The sequence below is a fragment of the Patiria miniata genome, unplaced genomic scaffold, assembly GCF_015706575.1.
Source record: "Patiria miniata isolate m_02_andy unplaced genomic scaffold, ASM1570657v1 HiC_scaffold_29, whole genome shotgun sequence".
Taxonomy (NCBI): Eukaryota; Metazoa; Echinodermata; class Asteroidea; order Valvatida; family Asterinidae; genus Patiria; species Patiria miniata.
The window spans coordinates 17,480,261-17,505,161 of NW_024037068.1; the positions used below are offsets into that span (position 1 = coordinate 17,480,261).

The window sequence follows — 24,901 nt, forward strand, 5'->3', positions numbered from 1 at the left end:
AGATTATTTTGATTTAAAATCGGGCAGAGGTCAAAAGTTGAGTAAGAGCAAATTACCGAAGCAAGAAGACAGCCAGGAATATGCCTAAATGGTCAAAATACATGTACATGTCACATTCATTTTTAAGAATTATTTTTATCGGGACTCTTTTTTTACTGTCGGTCCAATTTGAATTTGTGAGAATGCAAGCGAGAACAATTAGCTAGGGTTTGTATTTCAAGCTTTGTCCATTTGATCTGAAAGATTTGAAGAAAATCAATTTGCATTCCATGCTGTTGAATGCCTCAGAATTGAACAACTACACTGATTGAGAGGCTTAAAGGGAATATACAACATTTGCAAACATCGAAAAATAAAACTACCAAGTTTTTACGAAATACCTTACTAGGATGTTGGTAAATGATAGTCTCAAGCATTTTGTAAAATTATGGCACCTGATGTGAAGTCATTTTCAAGAAAATGGTATTTTTGTATACATTTCCAACGGTGGTCGGCCGACCAGCGTTGGAAAAACCTAACTATTTTTCAACTACTGCTCCAAATTAACAATTTTTTCAGTCCAAATTTTGTTTGCTATTGGTTACATGTTTCATGAACGGGTGCAGGCCAGCTAGACTGGTTCCCGTGCCTTACAATTTTCCATCATCTATAAATTGATCCATTTTATCTTTTGTGGAGTCAGGGAACCAGACTACTTAAACATTTTTGTTTTTCTTGGTTTTTCCAACCTTTTCGAACAAAAAACTTCAAAAATGTCAATGTAACAATATTTGATCTATATATACTAACCCCTCAAATAGTTCATTTCTGAAAATTCCATCAAAAACCAATGATGTACATTCCCTTTAAAGTGGGGTTTCAGCCAATTCCAATCAGCCTTGAGACACTCGATAAGAATCCTTCCTGTGACCATTGAGAAGTCCGGTCGGTCGTGGTCAAATTGAAAGTCTCTCAAGGATTGAGATGCATTGTATTTGCCAGGGATATTGGTCATATTCTAGCATGACTGCCCTTCATGCCATTGCAATATTAGTACGATATCAGCAGCACAAGAAAAGTTTGAAAGTTGGGTTTTTTTGTGTCCAGTGAAAAGGGCTAAACCAGCAACAATATTGCCAGCCTCAGGTGTATCCATTGTTTTTTTTTTCTCCCAAAGTACTTGAACTTTTAAGATTTTATTAGAGGTACATGTAAAGTACATCATTCGTCATTTATGCATTTTTTCGTTTGAAGCAACCAGTGCCCAATATCAAAAGAAGGGTTCTTAACAAACTAACCTGATGAAGTTTTAGCTCAGTGGATTCTGTACATTCCGAGAGAACAATATTCTAGGACCTCCATTTCAATTCAAAAGTTGCCGAGTCATGTTTTGAATTGCACCCGAAATCAGCGTCTGGAACACGTTCTCGTTTAGCCAATTGCAGCTACGCGAATTATAGCAATTGCAAACGCTTGCGCGCTTCGCCAAATTAAAAACAAACTACTAATGGGCATTTCCAACGATTCGTGTTCGAGACGCAGCGTTGGAAATGGCCTTCTTTCATTGTTTTCTTCAAAATGACAGTTTGTCAGAAAGAATAATTTCACAGGGAGTTTAGTCCCATTACTATCTTTAAACCAAGTATGCATTTCAACAATAAGTTTGTCAATTACTTTTTAGATAGCTGCAAATGTTGTACTGTAGCTTTAACCAGCAACAAAGCTTGCCTCATGTGTACACATTGTTTATTTCTCCCAAAGTACTTGAACTTTCAAGATTTTATTAATTTGTCCAGTTCCCTGTCAAGAGACCACAATATCAGAGAACTACATGCATGCACAACACCCTTTTGGGCCATTAAAAAAAAGGACCTTCTAAAGTATCTCCTTCAAAAGTCTCTCTTTAAAAGTCCACGCAATATTGTGTTATATCGAAACTGCTGATTTTCATTTCCCTATGTGTACAAGAGATTCAACTCGAGAAAAAAAAAACAGTGCTTAGATTCTTCACCAAGCTCCAGAGTGAGCTATTTAGAGTTTATGTGTATATTTTTTTATTCTTTCAGCTGAGGACCCGCTCCACCAATAAATATTTTCCCAACCAAAATAATCTGGGGCCAGTTGTATAGACCAGTTTTATGTCCTGCACTGCGAGGGTTTTTAATTTATTTGTTTAACATTTCCATGGCATTTTCCAATTTCATTGAGTTTTCAGGAAAGTGCGTTGGGTATTTCGACAGTGAATATGGGGGAATTGTAATGCATGATTTTTTGGGTTATTTATATAATTGTTAAGTGAATAACTTTGATAGCTTTATCAAAAAGCAATTTGACGGACATGTACTTCACACCGCATTGCTTGTTTGACATAAATTTGGACTGTAATTATTAACATATTCATACTTGGAAAAGGGCAAACTACATGTTTATATGCACAACTGTATCGTACATGTATGCAATTTGAACAGTTAAATTTCATACAGTTTTGTTTTACGACACTCACTTGTGAAATTCCCTTCGCTACAAAGCATACAGAAATTCGCAGTGGAAAATATACTGTGTTCATTCCAATAGAATAATATTTGATTTAAAAAAAAACAAGAATCGCATTATAATTTATACTTTGGGCATGCACCTACTCATAACAAGCTTTGACCAGGACCATAAATGTTTACAGCCTGTACGATTCTGAAACTATGATGGTATGTACATGGTACATGTACAGCACAACTGTGCATTTATAAGGCATTCGTATTCAATATAATTGGTTGAACAGGTTATAATAAAATCCAATATAATTAAAAAACATTTTTTTTTGTGATAGTAACACTAAAAAGGCTGCGCATTGCATATTGGACACTATTACTATTTTGTACTGCATGCAGAGTTGTTACTTCTTAGTGATCTTTTTTATCCTGATTTCACTGTTTTTCAAATCTGCCGATAAATACAAGCGAAAGATACATGCCTGCAATATCCGAATAACTACTTTGAAAGTGGCCTTCATATAAATTAAAAACGTACAACGAACAGTTTTCTTTTGTGCAATTTTTCATTTGAAGCAACAAAATTGGTAATAAAACTTGTTCAGCTTAGTGGATACTACACATTTGGAGAAAAACATGTATAGAAAGCGTATGCACATTTTTGGGGATATCGTAACAGGATTTTGTTGTAAACGCATGTTAAAAAAAAAATTGCCCATTGGCACATTTTCTTAAGCCACTTTCAATGATTTGTCACTTCCAAAAGCTACCATTTCTGGTGGAATATTTTCACAGGGTATTTGGTACCAGTCCCATCTTGACTTTGAGCAAGGGTTTTCTTGAAAAAAATCGGTAGCTACGTTTCACGGTAATTGCAATTGATCCAAGGTGTCTTTAACAAAACAAAGTATGCAACACTTACCTACTCAATGTGATCCTGTGACAGAAGTTGTGATTCTACTATGTCTCCAAAGGATGTGATCTCAAGACTAAAAGTTTCAAGGTCCTAACATTGTCACTGCTTTTGAAATTATTCTACATCACGGAGGAAATACTCGTATGTTTCTTCCTTGTATCACATTCACTGTTTCTGTCTGTTTTATCGCTTCATCCATCTCTCGATAGTGTTCCCAAAGAACAAATTTCAAAATAATCAACTTGAAACCAGGAGGCGAGAGAAACAAGTTGACGTCAATTGCTTCCAACTGCACGTAATGTTGTGTTTTTACAAAAAATCAAACAAATAAACGTTTCTGCCAATCAATAATCAGTTCATTCATCATTTCAAAACAAAATTTCGCAATAGAATTGTATTATAATTCAATGTTATTTTGTTTGGGTACTGATAATCAGTTTTCCCCCAATATTTTTTGCAAAGGTTTGTGGCACACTTGTATGGGAGTTACAATAAGAAAAAAAAAAGACATTGTATATGTATGTACAGTACGATGTTTGCAAACTATTTTTCATGTTCACGTCCTAATATCAATTTCACTTTTACTTTTCATCCTTTTTTTTTTTTTCAATAAATACATCCTGTATACTATCCAGGATTACATGAAAGATTTCCTGATCAGACTATTTGACTCAAATGCAAATTGTTGAGCGTTGAATATGATCACGTGATGCCTACCGGTACTTTCACTGGGGAAAATGCAAGCATACATGTACTCGGTTTTTGTACATACACAGACACATGTCTTGTGGTTTGACGTATGTTATGGTAAAGGCCTTGGACTGGTACATTATACATCATACATGAATAATGTGCAGTGTACAACAAGGGGAAACAACGAGGAAGATTGTGTCAATAACTGTTTTGCCAAGCAGGAATTTCTTACATGAAAGTACATGACGCCTAATGTCACGTCAACTCAATGTATACTATAAACACTCAATTTTTGAGACATTAGGCTCTGTGTTCTTTAGATGAAATAAACACTGTTTCTTGATACGTAAAATCTAATTTGTTATATTTTACCACTCCTAGTATCGGTAGTTTACTTTCTGGATATGCTTACTTTTTGGACTCTCTACACTACATCAGGCTAAAGGAAGGGCCCCTAACCCCACGCCTACCCCTAAATAGAAACTATCAAACTTCTCTATATTTGTTTTAATTTAAGTTTCATTTTCGAACTTTTTTTCTGAAAACCTATTGCTAAACATTACTGAATAGACAAATTTAACAAATTGGAAACACTTGTATAGTAATACAAATTAATTGTCATGATTCTCAGAAAAAAAATTTGCACAACAAATTGCCACATCAGTGCAGTGGAAGAATGTTGCACCATGGTTGCACCAAAATCTTCTTGCTCCAAAAGAAATCAGACGGCTATAAAAGTGGTGATAAATTAAGCGCCATTGTGAGACCCACAATTTCCCCATGACAAAAGCCTCTTGATGCAGGGATCGTCCTTCACGGAAACAATTGTAAGAATTCCATTCCAAGTACTTCCTTGAATCTCAACAAACATTCCAAAGCAGCCTTTAAAGAACATACCAGGAAGACAAAACGTCTTTGTCCCTCAGAGCAGTGTTTTCAGACAGTTTAAGTGTCACGTACACAATGACAGTGTGAAACTGAAATGACACCCAAGGACAACATGTTTGTAAACATTAGAGAGGTCGAGCTCAAGACAAGTAGTTCAATAGGTGAAACAGGCTGGAAGTGTAAGTTGCCATACTATCCCGCGATTCCTTTTTTCTTTTACAAATCATAAAGTTTACACCCCGATGAAGACAACATTTATCATAACATGGAATTTGTTTTGCGTCAGGGTGATATAAATCAAATTAGGTTTTGCCCTTCACCGACGTTTAAACACTGTATACTCAGTGTGTTACCTCCCGAGTGAAAGTTGGAAAAAAATCACTCGGGTGGGACTCGAACCCACGACCTCCTGCTTTCTAGTGCAGATGTCTTACCACTCGACCACCGAGCTAACGGGATCGGTTGGCTGGTTCGAATCTGATGTACATAGCAGCGGGTACTATTGCATAAACTATTATAATTTACGAAATTTATCAAAACATGCACGTAAAACTGGGTGATTGATGAGCACTAAACTTTAATTATACACAGTCTAAAGCCATATGCAACAACTAACTGGTCTCAACAAATTCATGGAGACTATTTCCTCGTATTAGGAAATTGCAAATTAATCCCACTGTACCGGAACACGTAAATATCATTTCATATAAATATCTCAAATACAATGTCATTTCATATAAATATCTCAAATACAATGTATATATTTGTTCATTCAGTCATGGCCAAACTGCACTTGCAGTATGGCACCTGTATGCACATTAACAACAAAATCATTAAAAAAACGAGTGCAAAAGTTTCTGTTGTGTTGAGAAAACAGAAGGAAATCACAGACGATCTTGTAATATACAGACATAGCAAAAAACACTTATCGACTTTCACAGTGAGTCCTCCCTAGTGCAAGTTACAGTTAAAGGGAATGTACATCATTGGCTTTTGCTGTAATTTTCAGAAAATAACTATTTGAGGGGTTAGTGTAATAGATCAAATATTGTTAGACTGACATGTTTGAAGGTTTGTGTTCGAAAATTCTGGGAAAAAAACAAGAAAAACAAAAATGTTCAAGTAGTCTGGTTCCCCGACTCCACTAACTATAAAATGGATCAATTTATAGATGCCGGAAACTTGTAAGGTAATGGAACCAGTCTAGCCGGCCTGCACCCGTTCATGAACATGTAACCAATAGCAAACAAAATTTGGACTGAAAGAAAAAATAGTTAATTTTGGAGCAGTAGTTGAAAAATAGTTCGGTTTTTCCAACGGTGGTCGGCCGACCACCGTTGGAAATTTTTACAAAAATACCATTTTCTTGAAAATGACTTCACACCAGGTGCCATAATTTTACAGGATGCTTTAGACTGTCATTTACCAACATCCTAGTAAGGTATTTCGTAAAAACTAGGTAGTTTTATTTTTCGATGTTTGCAAATTTTGTATATTCCCTTTAAACACAGTGGTTGTACAATCAGTGTGCACAGTGAAAGTAACAGAGTACAGTGTCTATATATATATATACATATATATACACAGCATTATCATGATACAGCCCTGTCCCAGGTTTGCAGGTATTATATTTATGTGATCAGTGTCATATAAGCTAATCTAAATCTACAACGCACTGTCATCACCGGACCAATTAGATAGATCTAATAATACACACTTACTTCATGGGAAGACTGGACAACTTGTTGCAGCAGTGGTGGGTCCACACAGCTGTCTCTACTCACTAGATCAAGCAAAGACTTCAACTGGGCTCTGTGTGTGGAGGCTTGCTGGGCAACCTTGGCCTGTAGTGTACAAAAGAGGGCAGTACGACAGTTTTGTGTACTGCAAGGCCTGTGCAGGGATCATAGGGGAGTCAAGGTTGGCCTTTGATGACAGTACTTTTCACAGTACACTGTGTACCAGCAGAGAATCATTTTTATGCAATAATTGATGTTACGGCATTGTTTAGTCTGTTTTTTCCCTATACCCCTGACTTCACTAAGGATAAAATGGATCAATTTATAGATGCTGGAAAATTGTAAGGTAAGGGAACCAGTGTAGCTGGCCTGCACCCGTTCATGAACATGTTACCAATAGCAAACAAAATTTGGACTGAACTTGAAAAATGGTAAATTTGAAGCAGAAGTTGAAAAATAGTTAGGTTTTTCCAACGGTGATCGGCCGACCACTGTTGGAAATGTATACAAAAATACCAATTTCTTGAAAATGACTTCACACCAGGAGCCATAATTTTACAGGATGCTTTTGACTGTCATTTACCAACATCCAAGTAAGGTATTTCGTAAAAACTTGATAGTTTTATTTTTTGATGTTTGCAAATGTTGTATATTCCCTTTAAGTACTGGGCATGTTTTTGAGTGGATTTCTAACAGTGCAATTCCATTCATGGTTCAACCATGGAGCTATAGCTATGGTTCAACTACTGAAGAAAAACTGTCTGTTACAATTCAATACTCCACCTCTGTAATTTTGTGCAATAAGGTTTGCGTTTTTCGTCTATACTCCCCATTTTTTTTATTTATTGCATGTTTTGTCTTTGGCACCCTTTTTAATTCTTGTGTACATGTGTAATATTTTTGATATCGTGCAACGATTCTGTCCATGTTTAATCTAATTTAATCTTTTTTTAATGAAGTTTAACTTTTTATTAACTTTTATCACTCATTGTGAATTCAATGCAATGTTGCCTTTGGCAACAAAGTTGAATTTTAATAAACCACGAATAATAATAATCTTAAGACTTCAAAGGGTCTCAAGACTTCAAAGATGACAGGAGACCAACAAAGTCTAAACGTGCTCTAATTAATTTTCAAATTTTACTTAGGCCTATGGTATGTCTATCCTCTTCAGAGACCATGACAAGTTTTATACATTATTTTAGTTGAATTACAAACAGTAATGTTGAGATTTACTTTTGCAGTTTGGGATGGGTCCATGATCAAAATAAACAGCCAAAGAATGCACCAAAGTCAAAGCTATTTCACACAAAGTTCTTATCTAACATTTTTCAATTTCAATCCTGTCAACTGACTTTTGGCTAAAACACGAAATAAACATATTTGTTTATTTTGTTCTTTCCTTATTTTTTAAACAATATTTGTGTTTAATTTGATCAGTTTACCTTGTATGAGGCCTCTTGCTTCCTTGTGTTATCTAAAAAAGCAAAATGCAAGAACATTTCCATTTTAAATTTGAATTTTGAGGAAAACTATCCCAAACTAATTATTTTAAAAGTTGAACGAAGAAATTGACTGGAGCGGGCTTGAACCTACAATAAATTATTCATTTTATACCCGGACATGTTAAAGACTTGCTTTCATTGTTTGGTCACTTTTACTCAGTCTCTTGGGAGGTGGGGTACAGATAAACAGGAAAAGTACACAATACTCAGCAAAACTATAAACCTGGTCAATATATGCCAATTTTCCCTGCTACCTTTTTTTAATCTCTAAAAACAAAAACAAAATAAAGTTCATTTCAAGCAAACGTCACAAAAAAAGGAATAACTATCACACACAAAAAAAGAGGATAAATGAAGTAAACTGAACAGGTGTCAGGTTTCAATTCAGATTGTGTCAACTTTCTATGGTTCCATTGAGTTAAAATTGCTCAAAAGTGATTCTGTCAGTTCCTGTGTTTGGTTTTTAATCAATCTGATTTTATTTTACATATTTAGCATATTTTCACACTGCTTAGTACAAATAAAGTACCTTGTGCAATCTTGTACTTCTTTTCCATTTCTTTAAATAATCTGTTGAGGAAAAGGATATAGACCATAAAAACAACAATGACATCTGGTACATCATAATGAAAAAAAAATCTAGACACAACTGACATACATGTTCAATGTAAAGCAAGCTTTGGAAATTTCCTTCCAAAAATACAGGAGACAATCTCATATCAACAACAGGTTCTTATATAGCGCTTTTAACTAATATCAAAGCGCTTCACATAATTATTACCCCTGATCACTGGGCCAATGAAACATTCCAAATACCATATCAGCTCCCTGGGGAGTATACAGCTCGATGCAGCCTGTTAGGCGCAAGGAAGCTAATTCAATCACAATAACCATCTCATAGGTACCCATTTACTCCTGGGTGGGTAGAAGCAATGAGAGACAAAGTGCCTTGCCCAAGGGCACACGCACCAATACCCCAGGCTGGACTGGAACCCACAACCTGCAGAATTACCCGCAGACCACGAGTTCAATGCCCCAGACCGCGAGGCCACAGCACTCCAGAGCAGAGTAAAGATAAACTCTGAACAAGCAATTACAAAAACATCTACCTACATGCAATCATAGTAAGAGGGCTTTTCCGTTTCATCCACTCAAAGGATGAAATGCAAGGACCAAGAAACCACAAGTGACAATAGCTGATCCAGGGAAAAACCTGCTGACAAGATGAACTAGCACTCAATGTAATCGGCTCTATAATGTGGTGAATGAAACCAAAAATGCACGCTTAATGACGTAGGCCATGCAATGGCGTGATTAATGAATGAAAAATCTCTGCTAAATGACCAACTGCACTTAAAAGATTGGAAAGTCTGCTGCCAGAACAACCACCATATCCAAGGCAGAAACCTCAAAGCACCATCCCAACATTTCAACCAAACCAGGGAGCAGTGGTGTAGCCATCGTTCTCACCATCGGGAGGGGGGGGGGGGGAGTGGGGGGGGGGGCAAGTGGGGGCGGGCTGGAAGTTACAGTTTGGTGGGGGGGGGGACTGGAACTTACAGTTGGGGGGGGGGCAATTTCTGTTAAACACTTTAACCACCGTCACTTATAGGACTAACAAACTTCCGGTAAGGGGGGGGGGGGGGGGAGGGGCGACTGGGGAGACAATTTTTTTAATGGGGATGTGCCCCCCCCCCCCTCCACCCACCTTGGCAACGCCCCTGCCAGGGAGTATAACTACAGGAGGCTCTATTTCTCCCTAACACCTTACCTTCGAAGTTCCCCAAGTTGTGTCTCTGCCATTTGTCTATAGTTCTGCTGCGCCGTGTGAGCCGTTTCTAGGTCCCGCTGTAATGAGGAAAGCTGTGGGGAATGGTGTAAGGAAAAAGGAGGGAAAACTGTGAATAAATACTACCAACAAAACCAAATTTTAATAACTTTAGTCCCAAGGTAAATTCCGAAGTTTTGACATAACATATTGCTTTGCTTAAAGGCATCATCAATACAAGTTGTCCTTTTAATAAAAAGTTTCACAAAATTTTTTTAAACATGCTGCATTCGGATGTGAAGTTATTTTGCTTTTATAGTGTTGATTTAAGCGTACATCTCAAAGCTCAGGAGGATTGACAAAAGAAGTGTCTCCTAAACTATACACTTTATCCAAAGTGAATTCTGCAGCAGCAAAGAAGTGAAGTCGTATTTGTATTCATTTCGTATTCCCCCTCAATCTAGAGCAACTAGCCCCAAGCCATCCATCCAGTCCCAACTGCTGTTTTATGTTGCTTATTTTGCTTTCCAATTTTATTATTTCCCCTCTCTGGTAATAAAACAGCAGAATCATTCATGGACAATATATGTGATGCAATCAAGCTAAATGAGTCGTTTGTCGGGAATTTTCATTTGGAGATTCAGGCCAAAATAGGGCCACTTCATCACATCACTTCATCACATCTCTTGGTGTTCCGACCTCCGTAATTTTTAAACTAAAGATGGTATCAGCATGCGGTTTTCACAGCAGTAATGCCGAGATTGTGCTCTTTTCAAATCTGTAAAAAAAAAAACTTTTTGACCAGGGTCGACAAACGACTCATTTTGCTTGATCGCATCACATATTAGGACTACTACCCCTCCCCATGTTGGACAAATTATCTCTTTTTTTGGTCAGTTTTAGTGAAAAAAATGACGGAGCTGACAAAATTGGAAAGTCAACTTACATCCTTCTCCAGTTCTTCAGTTTTCTGTTTGCCCCTCTGGATGTCGAACTGCAGGGTTTGGTTTTCCATGCGGACCGTCTCCAGTTGGCTCTTAGTGGCCGTTAGCTCCTTGCAGTGCTTGATGGCCTCCTCGTACTTCTTAGTGATTCTTACATAGTCATCTTTATTACAAAGAAAAAATATCGGGAAAAAATTACACATTAAGGCCAAAAAAAAAAAGTCTCCGGTTTCTGGTATACGCGCGCGTCGCCGAAGCCATGCGCGTCGGCAAAATGAAAAAGTTTTTTTTTCAATGAAAGATGATGTCCCAAAACCGCCAAACTCACTGGTTTGACTGGAATCCTGCTGCTGCACAATTTTAACGTGTTTTTAGATTGGGTTATGGTCGAGAATAAGCTTTATGTGGCCTCTCTGGACTCCCATATATTTGCACTAAGTTTAGTCGGGCACCATTTGCAGTCATCAGCCGACATTTGAAGCCAAAAAATCAGGTCAAAAAAAAAAAAAGCCGCGTCGCCGCACCACTTTTTGGGCAAGCTCCATACCAGAAACCGGAGACTTTTTTTTTTGGCCAAAACTACTCAACAATTAATTATAAGACACTTTTTCAAGAGCTTGGTTTTGAAATCTACTAAAATATTTACCAAAATTGAAATACATGTACTTCAAAGTTGAAAAATCGCTGAGGTTTAAAAAGGCCTTTAAAATATTAAACATTTAAAACTTTATCTTCTAATGTTGAGGTGCGGTGGATTAAAATTGCATACCATGTATTTCAAAGTTGAAAAATCTCAGAGGTTCGAAAAGGCTTTTTCAATTTTTTTTAATCTTTAAAGCTTTATCTTCTAAAATAGAGGTTTGCGAATGAGTTTTTCTACTCATTTGCCTTAGAAGACCCAATTAGCATTTACAAAATGGATTCATTTATTGTAACTCCATAATTTATTAATTTCAAGTGCATTAACGATTGCCAATAATTAAAAAAATTATACCAGATGGCAGGGGGAATGAAAGTAAACTTGGAAAAATATACATGCACCTTAGTTGTTGGTTTTGATTTGTCTCCACGCAATTTCAAGAGCGGTAGATTTTTAGTAGCCCAAAAATATGTGTATCAGGATTATATTCACTCTCTCAGTAACAAAAAACAAAACTGACCTACTATTTCAATTTCAAGTAATCCCCCCCTCCATCCCCACAGTGCATATTCAACAAGAAAACTTCAGCACTGGGATATTGGAATTGCTAAGAAGCCTTCAAACTTTCTCAGATTTCAAAAAATTGATCCATTATTTCCTTCTCAAAACCTAAGTACCTTTCCATCCGACTTAATAAATATGCAAAATTGAAGGACAAAAGACCTGTCTGATGTTTTAGTGCATTTTTAGGCTCCTTGTAGTTCACGGAGTTCAGTTAATATTTTTTTTCCAAACTGAAATTCAACACCACCATCTTGCAGCATGAAGCACTGAATATTTTTGTGCAAATGGGTCATTCTATAAATTTGGGGTCCACTTATTTTCCCGTCCCTGTTACATCTGACATCTATGATTGTATAATTCTGATGCACTCCTTAATGCAGTCATCCTCCAAGAGTGTATATGAATAGCAAACTACCTACCCAACAAATAAACAATCATTTGAAGTCACTTTTAATGATGCTTGAATGGCAAATTACAAAGTACCAAGGTAACAGGGACGGGAAAAATGTCACACTTTGGACCCCAAATTTATAGAATGACCCACATGCAAATTTACTCTGTAAGTTGGATCCATGCACAACTGTTCAACGGTGCCAGTTTCAGCAACCGATAAAATCAAATGTGCCAAATGTCAATAAATTTTAAACAAAGTTTAAACAAACTGACACAATGAAAAAATCGAATATACACCTTACCTTGCAAACTCTGCAGCATGAAAGAAAGCTTGTTGGCTCTGTCGGGGGAAAAACAGGAAAACTTCCTTAGAATTTGAAATTGGCAAAACTGCTGTTCTTTAGCTCTGTTTTGAAATGCAAAGTTTTTATAGCCTTTTTTTTCTCAATGATTTACTTTTTCTCAAATTTCTCAAAAATGTTCTGAGAAAAGGCAGACGTTCACAAATTAATATGCCACCAGATTTCTGCCATGAAATTTAGTTTCCCGTGAGAAATAAGTTTGCATTTATTTGGGCTCAGCTCAATTTAAAAAAAAAAATTTTTGCAGAACGCATCATGAATATTTGAGTAAGCTTGGAAAAACATTATTGCTCTGAAAGTGTCGCAAGTCTCAGAGATGCCAACTTTACAGACTACAAAATAGTAATGATTCTTCCTGCAAAGAGTAATGCTAATGTAAATACATAGGACAACAGTCAAGTTTAAGAGTAACCACAGTACTTTTCAGAGTAACCACAGTACTTTTCAGAGTAGCCACAATGTTGGCGTATAGGGCAGCTGGAATGTTCAAGAGTAGTAACATGCCTCAAAATCCTAATAATTACTCCAAAAGAGTAATGGTTGGCATCTCTGCAAGTCTTGGTGAAAACAGTAAGATTATTAAATTATTTACTCAATTTCTTTAATGAGGCATCTAAAAAAAAGTCCATTTTGAGCAAAGAATAAAAATGTTTCCAAACGTGCCGATGCATGTTCACACAATATGCCACAAAGTGTAAGGAACATAAGACACGGCTAAATTACTTGGCTACGGCTAGCAGAAACACGTGTCTATGGGAAGTGGCTTCAGTGGCTTCCATAGGCACATGTGTAAATTGCAGCCGTGACGTAGCCATTTAATTCGGATGCATTCTAATTGGCAAGTGATATCATCTCTTACATACCTCTGCTCCGACTGTTTCTTGGTTTTAGCCAGCGATGTCATCCTTTCTATCATGGAGTCCAGTTCGCTGTCTAGAAGCTGTGTGAAAGCCACCTGTGATCATTTCAAGGAAATAAAGTCTCTTTTGAAACTCAACTTGAAATTGCATTCATCCAATGCACACACAGGGCGCTACATTTGTGACCTATTGAGGCAAAATGAGGAATGTCCCCTACAACCTTGTTTTGAGTAATCGACGCCTGAAGTCGGATATAGTAGAAAAATCATGTGAAAACTGATATTGGTTGTTTTGTATTTTTGAGTAGTCAAGGTCTCCAAGATTCACACTTTTGACTATGTATTTTTGTTGGGGAAAAATACCCCAAAAGTGGAAAAACTTGAGAACATTTATTACTGCCGTTGGCGGCGCAATGCGTATCTTGTTTTTCAAAGCCGTTTTTCTTGAAACGAGGTTGGCAAAGATTGGCGGGACACTGTTGAATATCCAGCGGCATATCTTTGGAATAAATTCAGCTACAGAAATAAATTTGGTATCATTGGAAAGACCAGGATTTGCACTTTAACATGATGTATATAACTTGAAAAGTCAAAGCTGGGGGTTATTCCTCATTATGCTATGGCAGGTCACATTTGTCCAGGAAGGTTGTAAGTCCTTAAAATTTTGTCTTCATTTTGCTGGGTTCAGTTAATTTGCTCAGGTCACTCTTTCTGGATTTTCATTTGAATATTTCCACATTGTGTGTTGTACCCCCAAGTGGTCAGAGAAATCAGAGATTTCAAAATCCAGTTATCCTAATTTTTTTTTCGAACTGAATAACGGTTCTCTGATTTCACTGGAAGTTCTCTTTCACTGAGCTCACAGTCATGCCAACAAAAAGTGCCGAGTGAGGTGCTGCATGAAATGCACTCCCAATGACTGGGTGTACTTTGCAGGATTCAATGACCAATGGGCCTTTACAAAAACACCCCAGAGCTTCAATGCTGAAGGAAAAAATGAATGGCAACTCTCTGGTAAGTCGAATGGGCAGGCTATTAATATACCAAGAAGACCACTTAGCAAATGAACGCAGTTACAATCAGAGTCCATGGAGCAATTGGGGGATGTTCCAATTGTTTTCTTAAATTTATATTGGTTATATTATTAAAATATCAATGCATTCTAAACATTTGCTCAACATAATATTTGTCTCAGGGTGTTTCAATACTTGAGAAAGTTTGAAATCATTTGAAAGTACTTTGACAAAAATATGAGCAAAAATGTATTTATTCGGACGTAACATTGACACCGTGTCAATGTTACATCCAAACATCCAAATATCCTTTTTTTTTTGGCCATTTTTTACACATATGTAAAATGTTACCCAAACTGACACTGCATATTTACAACTGGACACCTAAGCACCAAGAAAAGCTTTTGTTTTGGTAGAGTCAGGGTTCAAATACATGTATAGCAGAAACAATACCTCAAGTGTGGATGTAACGGTGTAAAAACCTGACTACCATAACAAAAGCTTTTCTTATTGTGTTGCATGTATAGTAAGAAGTACACAAAGTGAATTTGGGTAATGTTTCGCAGAAATTTGAAAAAAAAAGTCATATTTGGACGTAACACTGACACGGTGTCCGATGTTACTTCCTAAACGACATTTTTTGCCCACATTTTTGGCAAAATACATTGAAATGATTTCAAACTTTCTGCAGTAGCGAAACACCCAACAACAAACATTATGTAGAGCAACTGCTAGCAAGGCATTCATGCTTTTCTTAATGTGGTCATATGTCACACATTGTTCCCCAACCCGGTGGAATGACCCAAATACATGTTAAGTGGGTTCTGACATTTTTGCAGGAAATCCATAAGAACAGCCTACAAGACAAAAACACATGAGGGGCACAACTAAAACTTCTGCTATTTGTTTTTATTTTTAAAAAGATCCTGGTATTTGTCTCAAGTGGAGGCACTTTAGTTTAATTTGCGCCGTGGCTGTATGTGCACATCAGCACATGCAGGCTTTCTGACCTCTCATGAGAAGTTCACATGTGGAAATCTACTGGTAATGCACACAATCCACAGCAGCTGAACTGCAAATCCTGGGCACTTATTTTTCGTCTGCAACCAGGCGGAATCGCTAGACGTATCAATTGCATGCACGAATCACGTTATTGAGAAAAATCAATACGATTTTAGATAACTTTGAAAGGTTTTCATTTCAAGTGAAGATCATAGTAGCTTCATAGCCTAGTGAGAAGGGCAGGTGGATATAGCGGAATCCGTCGACCACAATTAGAAGCAGTTGATGCAGTACATGGTACCACGCTCACGCGAATGCTGTGGCCTCGTGGTTAAGGGCATTGGATTCGTGGTCTGCGGGTAAAGCTGCAGGTTGTGGGTTCAAGTCCAGCCTGGGGTCATGGTGCATGTGCCCTTGGGCAAGGCACTTTGTCACTCATTGCTTCTCTCCACCCAGGAGTAAATGGGTACCTGTGACGGCAGAGATGGTTATTGTGCATGGTTGAATTAGCTTCCTTGCGCCTAACAGGCTACATCGAGCTGTATACTCCCCAGGGAGCTGAGATGGAATGTTTCATGGGCCCAATGAGCAGGGGTAATAATGATGTAGCGCCTTAAGCACCAGTCCTGGTGGATACATGAGCTTTATGAATTCCCACTATTATACATGTACTTATCTTTATACGTGTAATGGTACCACTAAGGAGACACGTTATTGTAATTTCTTCGCATGATGGGAGACATCGGTCATTAGGGAGACATTTTCATGTCTCCCTAATGTCACAGCCCCCCTTTAGAGGCAACATTTTGCTGTTTACTAATTAGTAAACATACCAAAATTCGTGGAAAAAGGACAAGGGAATATTGCGTTATTTAGGACACATTTTAGTTTGAAAAGACCATGGGGATGTCTCCCAAAATTTCCAATCCAGGGTTATTATTATTATTGTTATTATTATTAAAGACTAAGATACCTGCGCATTTTGGTAACTCTGTTGGTTGAAGGAGCCCCAAGTACCGGTTTAGTCTACAACCTGAGCTCGACTCACACAAGCCTAGTGCCACCTCAGAAAATGGCTGTCGCCAGATTGGTCTATAGGAATATCAGAGGTTTGGGTTTCCCCAACACCTTTTTTTCCCTTTTTTTGCTCCCAAAATGTAATTTTGTTTAAAATCATGTCCAATCAAGTCCTCCTTTTCAATTGAATACAATTTCCTTGTCTTCTGTGTCACTGATGTAGAGATTTTGTTTTTCTTTTTAAAGAAAGTGAACTTCAAGAACCATTCCATTAAAGGGAATATACATCATTTGCTTTTGCTGTAATTTTCAGAAATGGATGGAATTGGGGGGTTGGAATATATAGCAAATATAGTTACACTGACTTTTTTGAAGTTTGGGGTTCGAAAATGCTATAAAAACCAAGAAAAACAATCATTTTCCTGTAGTCAGGTTCCCTGACTCCATATAAGAAGAAACAGAGCAGTTTACATACATTGGGGAATTGTAAGGTCAGGGAACCAGTCTAGCTGGCTTGTACCCGTTCATAGGTGTGTAATCGATTGCAAACAAGTGCGATGGTCAATTGGGGCCAGTATTTGAAAAAAAGCCAGTTTTTTTCCAACGCTGATCGGCCGATCAGCGTTGGAAATTGATACAAAAATAGCACTTTTCTTGAAAATGACAGTATACCAGGTGCCATGATTTTACAGGATGCTTTACACTGTCATTCACTAACAGTCCAGCAAGGTATTTCAAAATGATTTGGTAGTTTTATTTTTTGATGTTTGCAAATGTTGTATTTTCCCTTTAACAAATTACGCATGTACATTATGTGGCAGGCTATACTTGGTTGTAGAAAAAAAAAATTGCATCCTGGGCATCTGCTGTACCTTGGGAGCTAAGCCTGTATCCTCCCCTCCAGACTGATCGTCGTTTTCATCCAGGAAGGCTTGCAGCTGGCTCATGACGTCTTCCTTCCGCTGACGGAAGTGCCGCAAGAGCTGAGTCGCCTTGGAGGAGGAAGAACAGGTGGAAGAAGAAGAGGACAGTTGTCGTGACAACGGGGTATCGGGAGCGACGCCGGAGTTGCCGCCGATGTGATTTTCGAAGTCGAAGTCTTCGTTGCCGCAAATCGGGGAGGGGAGGTCCCCGTCTGCAGAAACCTTCACAAAAGTGACATTTTTTGATAATTATATTCAGCGCCATATTCAAAAGTTGCAAAGATACAAGTGGATCAAGATAGTTTAAAGGCATTGTACATGTACAGGGTATCCCTTTAGATAATTCCTTGTCTCCCACAGAAATGGAGAGGTTACAAGTTTTTCTACAAAGTCTGTATCCTTTGCATGCATGGATGAATATCAGTGACATTTGTACTGACTGTGGTCAATACCAAGATCAAGTGTTGGCTGAAGAGAAACACTTGTAATCTTTCCTGTTTTTTGTGGGAGACAAAAAAATTATCCAAAGGGACATATTTTTTTTTTAATAACCCTGTACATTATATAGTTGATTTTGTGCTAATTGGCAATGTCGGTTATGTGTTTCGCTGGACATGTACAAAATGGTGAATGTAAAACCCCTCCACTTTTGCTAATTTACAACCAAAATGTTCTGCAAATGTTTACACCATCTTCAAGGTAATAGATTTAGCTCGAGAATACCGTTTGTTTCATTGAGATTGCTTTTGTAAATCTAAAGATATGTTTGAATAACGGCAAAGCCTAGAAACCCATTTTTAAACAAATGATATTCTTAAGCTAAATCTGTAACCTTGAAGATCGTGTAAACATTTGCAGTAAATTCTGGTTGTAAATTGGTGAAAATGGCGGGGTTTACATGCAGCATGATTTTCAGGACTCCCTGTATATACTAATGTATACTAGTCTTCAAGACTGGTTTGCAGAGAATTTACAGTGATAATTTAAAAAATTGTTTGAAACAGTCTTAAGAAAAATGATACCTATTCTATCTTTGAGCATCCATACAGTGTGCATTGAGAAAGGTTATTAAAAAATATTGGTCATTTCAAAAATATGAAATTGGTTTAAGTTGCTCGTGGTTGGAACAGATGCATCATAAAGGGTGAAATCTAATCTTCTTTTATACCTTTACGTGCATGTAAATGTATATCCCTGATGTCATGGAAAACTGAGCACCATTATTGATATCAAAAGAAAAGATAAAACTGTCTTTTTACCAGCAGTGTACAATTAAAGGGAAGACACATCATTTGCAAACATCAAAAAACGAAATGATCAAATTATCACGAACTACCTTACTGAATTGTTAGGGACTGATGGTCTAAAGCATCCTTTAAAATTGTGGCTCCTGGTGTGCTGACATTTTCAAGAAAAAGTGTATTTTTTCAGCGCTCAGCGCTGGTCGGCCGACCAGCGTTGGAGAAAACTGGCTATTTTCAAAAGCATTTCCTGATTTTTCATATTTAATTATTCTGACATTTCTTTGCAATTGATTACACACCTGTGAAAGGGTACAAGCCTGCTAGACTGATTCTCTGACCTTAAGAATCCCCAAAGTGTATTAATTGCTCCGTTTCACCTTAAGTGGGTTCAGGGAGCCAGACTACAAGAACATGATAGGTTTTCTTGGTTTTTCCAAAACGTGAAACAAGTCAGTTTAACAATATTTTCTATAACATACTAATCTTCCAAATCCATTTATTGCTTAAAATTGCAGCAAAAGCAAATGTTGTACATTCCCTTTAAGAGTTATAAGTCTTTAGAGCAAGGGTTAATTTTCACATCATTTAATGTACACAAGGAAAATTCGCAATGGAAGTGAATAGGCACGTGCAGGTGAGCAGTGTGCATCTGAGACTTATTTCTGATGGCAAAACAACCTGCCATTTCAATTAAAAATGGGTGAAGGTTAAAGCAACATGTAAGAGGCAAATCTCAAGATATATATAGGTTCCTTCTGACGTAGATGTTCCAATTCGTAGGAAATCTATACGAAGCTAATTAAGATTGACATTGTTGGAATAGCTGGAGAGTAGCTGCTTCCTCCAAGGAGGTATTTTTTTAATAAGAAAGGAACGGGTAGTCTATACTTTCTATAATAGTTCATTCTTTACAAAATTCTCAATTTTCCATGTATGGCATACTGTTCAGGTTTTCCATTGTATTTAATAAGGTTAATCCACCACTACTAGTTTAATTATGGGTTTTTCCATGACACCCATTTTTCTTAGAAACATATTTTGTGCAATTTTGTTCTCTTAAATGTATAAAAACTATTTGGCATCCCTTTTTGGTTAATTGTATTGAAAAGTGCACTTGGATAAATATTTTCTTATTAATTCTATGCTTTTCCTGACAAATGAGGGCACTGTTGCTGTGATGTCATTTCAGGAAGACACTTCATAAGATGGAATTTTGCGTCGGGGTGATATAAATCAAATTAGGTTTTGCCCTTCAAAAAGACACTGTTAAGTTAGGAGTTTTCTGTTCAAACTGTGAATCCAAATTGTGCGCATTGAACAAATTTTGTGACAAAACTTTGCGCATTGCTTACTAAACTTTGCTCATTGGAAAACTGTCATGTACTAAAACAACAACAAATCACCAAAGAAAATGAAATTTACTACAGCAAAATATACAAAATTCTGGCAAATTGTGGTGCTGAAACAGCTGTAACAAAGAGCTTTCTGCCCAAAATGACATCACACTTTTGCTCATGAATATGGAAATATGCATTAGCTTAAAAATCAAAAAGGCACAAACTGCCCTTAAAAATGGCAAAATGTTAATTGAAAAAAGGTGCATTTTCAAGGATTACATTAAATATTAAAAAAAATACATGGGCCCTTTAAGTCTTTCGAGAATGTAAGACATTGATTTTATCAAACTGTGCACTACTTTTCAATTTTGAAAACTTACTACTGATCTGAGTTCTGAGTGTAGACTTCTCCCCAGTCCTGACTCCATTCTGGGTGACGTTGGACTGCACACTTCCTCATTGGGAGCAATGAGCTGCCGGGTACGATAGGAGTCTAGCTCTTGGTGAACTTCGGAAAGTTTAACCTCCAACTGGGTCTTTTCCGATTTCAAGACCTGTAGTAAAAAAAATTTCAAATAAGAATTTGTGGTTAAATATAAGTGTGTATGGGCTCCATGCGCCGAAGAAAGAGGGCGCCCTTTTACCTAGTAACGACGTCCCATGGGCGGGACATTTCGCTGGTTGACGCGCACTGTTCCTTGTGTGTGACGCACGTACACCAGGGGATTTGTACTATGTACATGCAGTGGCCGTGCTTCGCAGCATATGAATTGCAGTCAGGCAAGATGGCGTCGGTCGGTCACCCCCAACTGTACTCTCTTTGCCGGTGAGGGGGTACTTGTGAATGGAGCAGATATAGGCCCTACACTTCTAATATATTTATTTTGCCCTTAATCAAAGACATTTTTGGGAGATAAAGCTCTAGAGAAAAACTAACAAATTCACCAGTGTGATAGTCCCATTCACGATTTCCCACTTGACAGAGTGGAGACATCTCAGCCATTTGATAACAAAAGGCTGAGTAAAAAATAAACCAGTGTCTTGTTCCTGCCCACTTCGTTTTTTACTCGGCCGCCTCCTTTTTAAAATTTCTTTTTTTAAGTTGATACATTTACGGTACACATATTTTGTAAATATATATTGTTATTTGTTTCCAACAAAATTGTAGCTAGGTAGAGAGGGTTATGCCTCCTCTGGAAACAATTTTGTATCAGCAAAACAGTCGAGAAAATTGAAGATTCCATCCGCCATCTTGGAAAAAGCACCATCTTGGTGAAAAAAAAGAGGAAAGAAAGCGCCCGCCTCCTTCATTTTTCAAAAAGGCCAGACGAGAACTCCATAATATTTTTTTTACTCGGCTTAAATTGAAGGAGTCAACTAGCAGGTTTGAATTGATGCAACAACCGGTTCTGTCATCAATGACTTGAAAGTTGGAATTTTTCAGGGGAGAGATTGGGAAAATATAAATCACAGAAAAATATTTGGTGGAGTACCCGATCCACAAATCCACAAATCTGGAAAATTTGGAAGAATCTCTAACTGATTTTTGTGTAATTTGTGCTACTCTTATTCATAATCCTTTGCAAATTCATAATAATAATAATAATAATAATAATAACTGGATTTATAGAGCGCCAAATTGCCAAAGGATACAAGGCGCTGAAACAAAGAAAGAAGAACCACAGAAAGAACTACAGAAAAACAAAAAGGGCATACGACCAGCTATGGTGTGGGGAAAAAATGGGTTTTGAGAGCCTTCTTGAAGATTGGCACAGTATCGGAGTTTCTGATAGGGATGGGTAAACTATTCCACAATCCTTTAGCTTTTGACGTTTGTGGCCTGCTGAGTGCAACAGGATCCAACAAGTAGAACAAAATATCCTTTGGAAAAAAATATGGAAGTATTTGGAGCATAAACACCACCACTCAAAGAATCACCAAACAAGAATTGGACAATAATCAAATACAAGGGAAATTCCCAAGACTTTCAGAAGAAATTCAAGGCCAAAACAAAAAGGTTTCATATAGGATTTATAGATTACCAAGAGTGGGGCTTGCGAAAAATATGGTACGCCAAGTGGATTAATCAAATTTTCTCTGCTCTTCTTATTGTGGATGGTTGATGTCCAATTAGATTAGATGTCCGTTATATGTTGACTTTAAACTGCAACTGAATCTGATATTCCACGACTGACAGGCCTTTAAGTAAACAGATATTATTCCAATTGCGTGTACAATGCAGGGATTTGTTTGTTTTGGTGGGTTTTTTAACTGAAAAATATCCATGTAAACCGTGCTGTTTAAGAGAGTTATTTAATTATGGTGGCCTACATGCATGACAATTAGATTAATTTAGGAATATAGGATTCCAAATATAGGAATAATTTAGGAATCCATGATTGCGTCATTAAACACAGTTCAGGTCGTGGGATTGTTTTTCCCTTTACTAAACTCCTTAAGCCAGTTCACTGTACATTCCACTAGCCTACATTCAGATGCCATTTTTTTCACAAACGTTTTCATGCAGTGGTTATAAAAGTTGCTGCTTTTAACTCAACTGGCTGACCAGGCAGCCAAATCCTTCAGAACCAGAGGAAATTCAGACACGAACAAAACAATGATTAAATGTACATGGAGGTTTAAAAGTACATTTTTTTTTGCATGTACAGTAAGTCGAACCCATTTTGAGGTCAGGGAAAGTAAATTTATTGGCTTCAAAGTACTGGTAGTGCTTTCTATTGGTCCAGTAGTTTTTCACGCTACGTGCACAACGTGAAACACTAAATTTGAAATACCTATTGACTCAGTAAAATATTCACAATTTTTTTGTATTTACATAAACAAGAGTGTTTTGTATTTTACTTCATCAAGGCATTTCAAACTAAAATAAAAAAAATTAAACCCGCAAATGTGTATTCAATATAAGTTTGTCCTTCACCGACGTATAAACACTGTATGTACTCAGTGTGTTCCCCCCCCCCCCCTGTGAAAGTGAGAAAAAATCACTCGGGTGGAACTCGAACCCACGACCTCCTGCTCTTTAGTGCAAACGTCTTTCCACTCGACCACCAAGCTAACAGGATCAATTGGCTGGTTTGAATCTGATGTTGCAGTTTGCAGTGGGTACCGCAACGAAACTATGCATAGAATGAAATTTGCGTCGGGGTGATGTAAATTCAATATAAGGTTTTGCGGTTTTTGCCCTTCACCGACATATTAACACTGCATACTCAGTGTGGTCCCCCCCCCCCCCCCCACGAGTGAAAGTGAGAAAAAAATGACTCCGTTGGAATTCAAATCCATCACCTCCTGCTTTCTAGTGCAGATGTCTTACCACTTGACCACCGAGCTTGCCAGAATTGGCTGGCTGGTTCGAATCTGATGTAGCAGCGACTACTGCAGGGAAACTATTCATGCAAATGTTTGTTTTTCAGTTGGGCACTGATCTATATCAAATTCTATTGCTAAAGTAAAACTTGGGAACTACTAAAAATACAATGCGCAATTAATTTCAGCTTTGCTGTATGCAAAGAGTTAACCTACCTGCTGATGTTCGGTTCCCAGTTGCACAAGGGATATCCCGTTGTAGAATCCATAGTAGCGACTTGTAAGAAGATCATCCCCCATCATTTAACTTTATGATCTGCTGTTAACACTTAACACAGTACCACTAAAAGCTTTGGAGATTTTCTGCTACCTGGTAGCCCGGTACCGGACTTTCCATCAGATGTGGGCAAACAGAAAAAGCCTTTGCGGATATTGCTGTAGGATCCTCACGTGCCACCGCAGAGTTTATGTCTAGGTTACAAATAAATGGGTCTCGCAAACTGTCATGGAAGCTCAAGTGTCACGTACTGCGATAAGAATCAATAAAGCGCGGTAAAACGGCAGGATAGAAATGTCACTGCACTACGAGGGCATCTGAACTCCTGCAGAAAAGAAAAGCAGCCCAGATGCCTTGGGTGAGATTCGAACCACCTCCCTCTTGCTTGCACTAACACAAAATGCTGTGGAAAAACTTCGAGTCCGGTCGTATTCCACACTATGACCAAGCTTCTATTCAGCACCCACTAAAAAAACCTTAAAAAGACCAGCTGTCCGAACAGATAAACCGGGAGTTGTCACAGGCAAAGAAAACTTCAATCTTTGCGGCCAAAATGGTTCCAGAAAAAAAACCCACCAAATCAGCCACAGCTGTACCGTTGACAAGAGCTGGGTTAAAAGCTGATAGCCATGACAGACTTTCTAAGTTTAACCTTTCAAACCAATAACAGGAACAACTTTAAAAAAAAAAAACTCTGGGTTGCTGCTCCCAATTTTAAAGATAAAAAAAACTGGGTGCCAGGCTTTTAAACCTTGAAAACACCTTTAGATCTCTGTCAGTGATGGAAGAGTTGAAGTTGACATGAGAGGTACAAAACAAGACGCTGCAGGATATCAGCAATTTTGTGCCAGGCTGCACTATACACAACCATGGTAGTTTTATCAAATGAGTTCTTATCGTACTTGTTTTAAGTTTTGTTTTACACTTTTAGTACTACAAAAGATTGGAAGAATGAGACTCGGATATTCCTATTGTGTTTATAATAATAATAATAACTGTATTTATATAGCGCCTTTTACCAGAGG

At 37.6% G+C, this 24,901-nt stretch overlaps 1 protein-coding gene across 12 annotated transcripts in view; it reads right to left on the reverse strand.

Moving 5' to 3' along the window:
* Positions 1–20,825, reverse strand: part of LOC119735558 (inositol 1,4,5-triphosphate receptor associated 1-like) — a 77,009-nt gene extending 56,184 nt beyond the window's left edge. For all 12 annotated transcript variants that reach the window (XM_038209308.1, XM_038209302.1, XM_038209298.1 and 9 more), the window contains exons 1-9: positions 20,653–20,825; positions 17,641–17,913; positions 13,741–13,832; positions 12,818–12,855; positions 10,921–11,081; positions 9,978–10,069; positions 8,736–8,776; positions 8,147–8,178; positions 6,684–6,806 (exon numbers count right to left, since the gene is read on the reverse strand). In XM_038209308.1, coding sequence (XP_038065236.1) covers positions 6,684–6,806; positions 8,147–8,178; positions 8,736–8,776; positions 9,978–10,069; positions 10,921–11,081; positions 12,818–12,855; positions 13,741–13,832; positions 17,641–17,913; positions 20,653–20,700 — 900 coding nt within the window. In that variant the 5' untranslated portion in view covers positions 20,701–20,825. The remainder of the gene's footprint in view (positions 1–6,683; positions 6,807–8,146; positions 8,179–8,735; positions 8,777–9,977; positions 10,070–10,920; positions 11,082–12,817; positions 12,856–13,740; positions 13,833–17,640; positions 17,914–20,652) is intronic.
* Between the last annotated feature and the right edge of the window lie 4,076 nt (positions 20,826–24,901).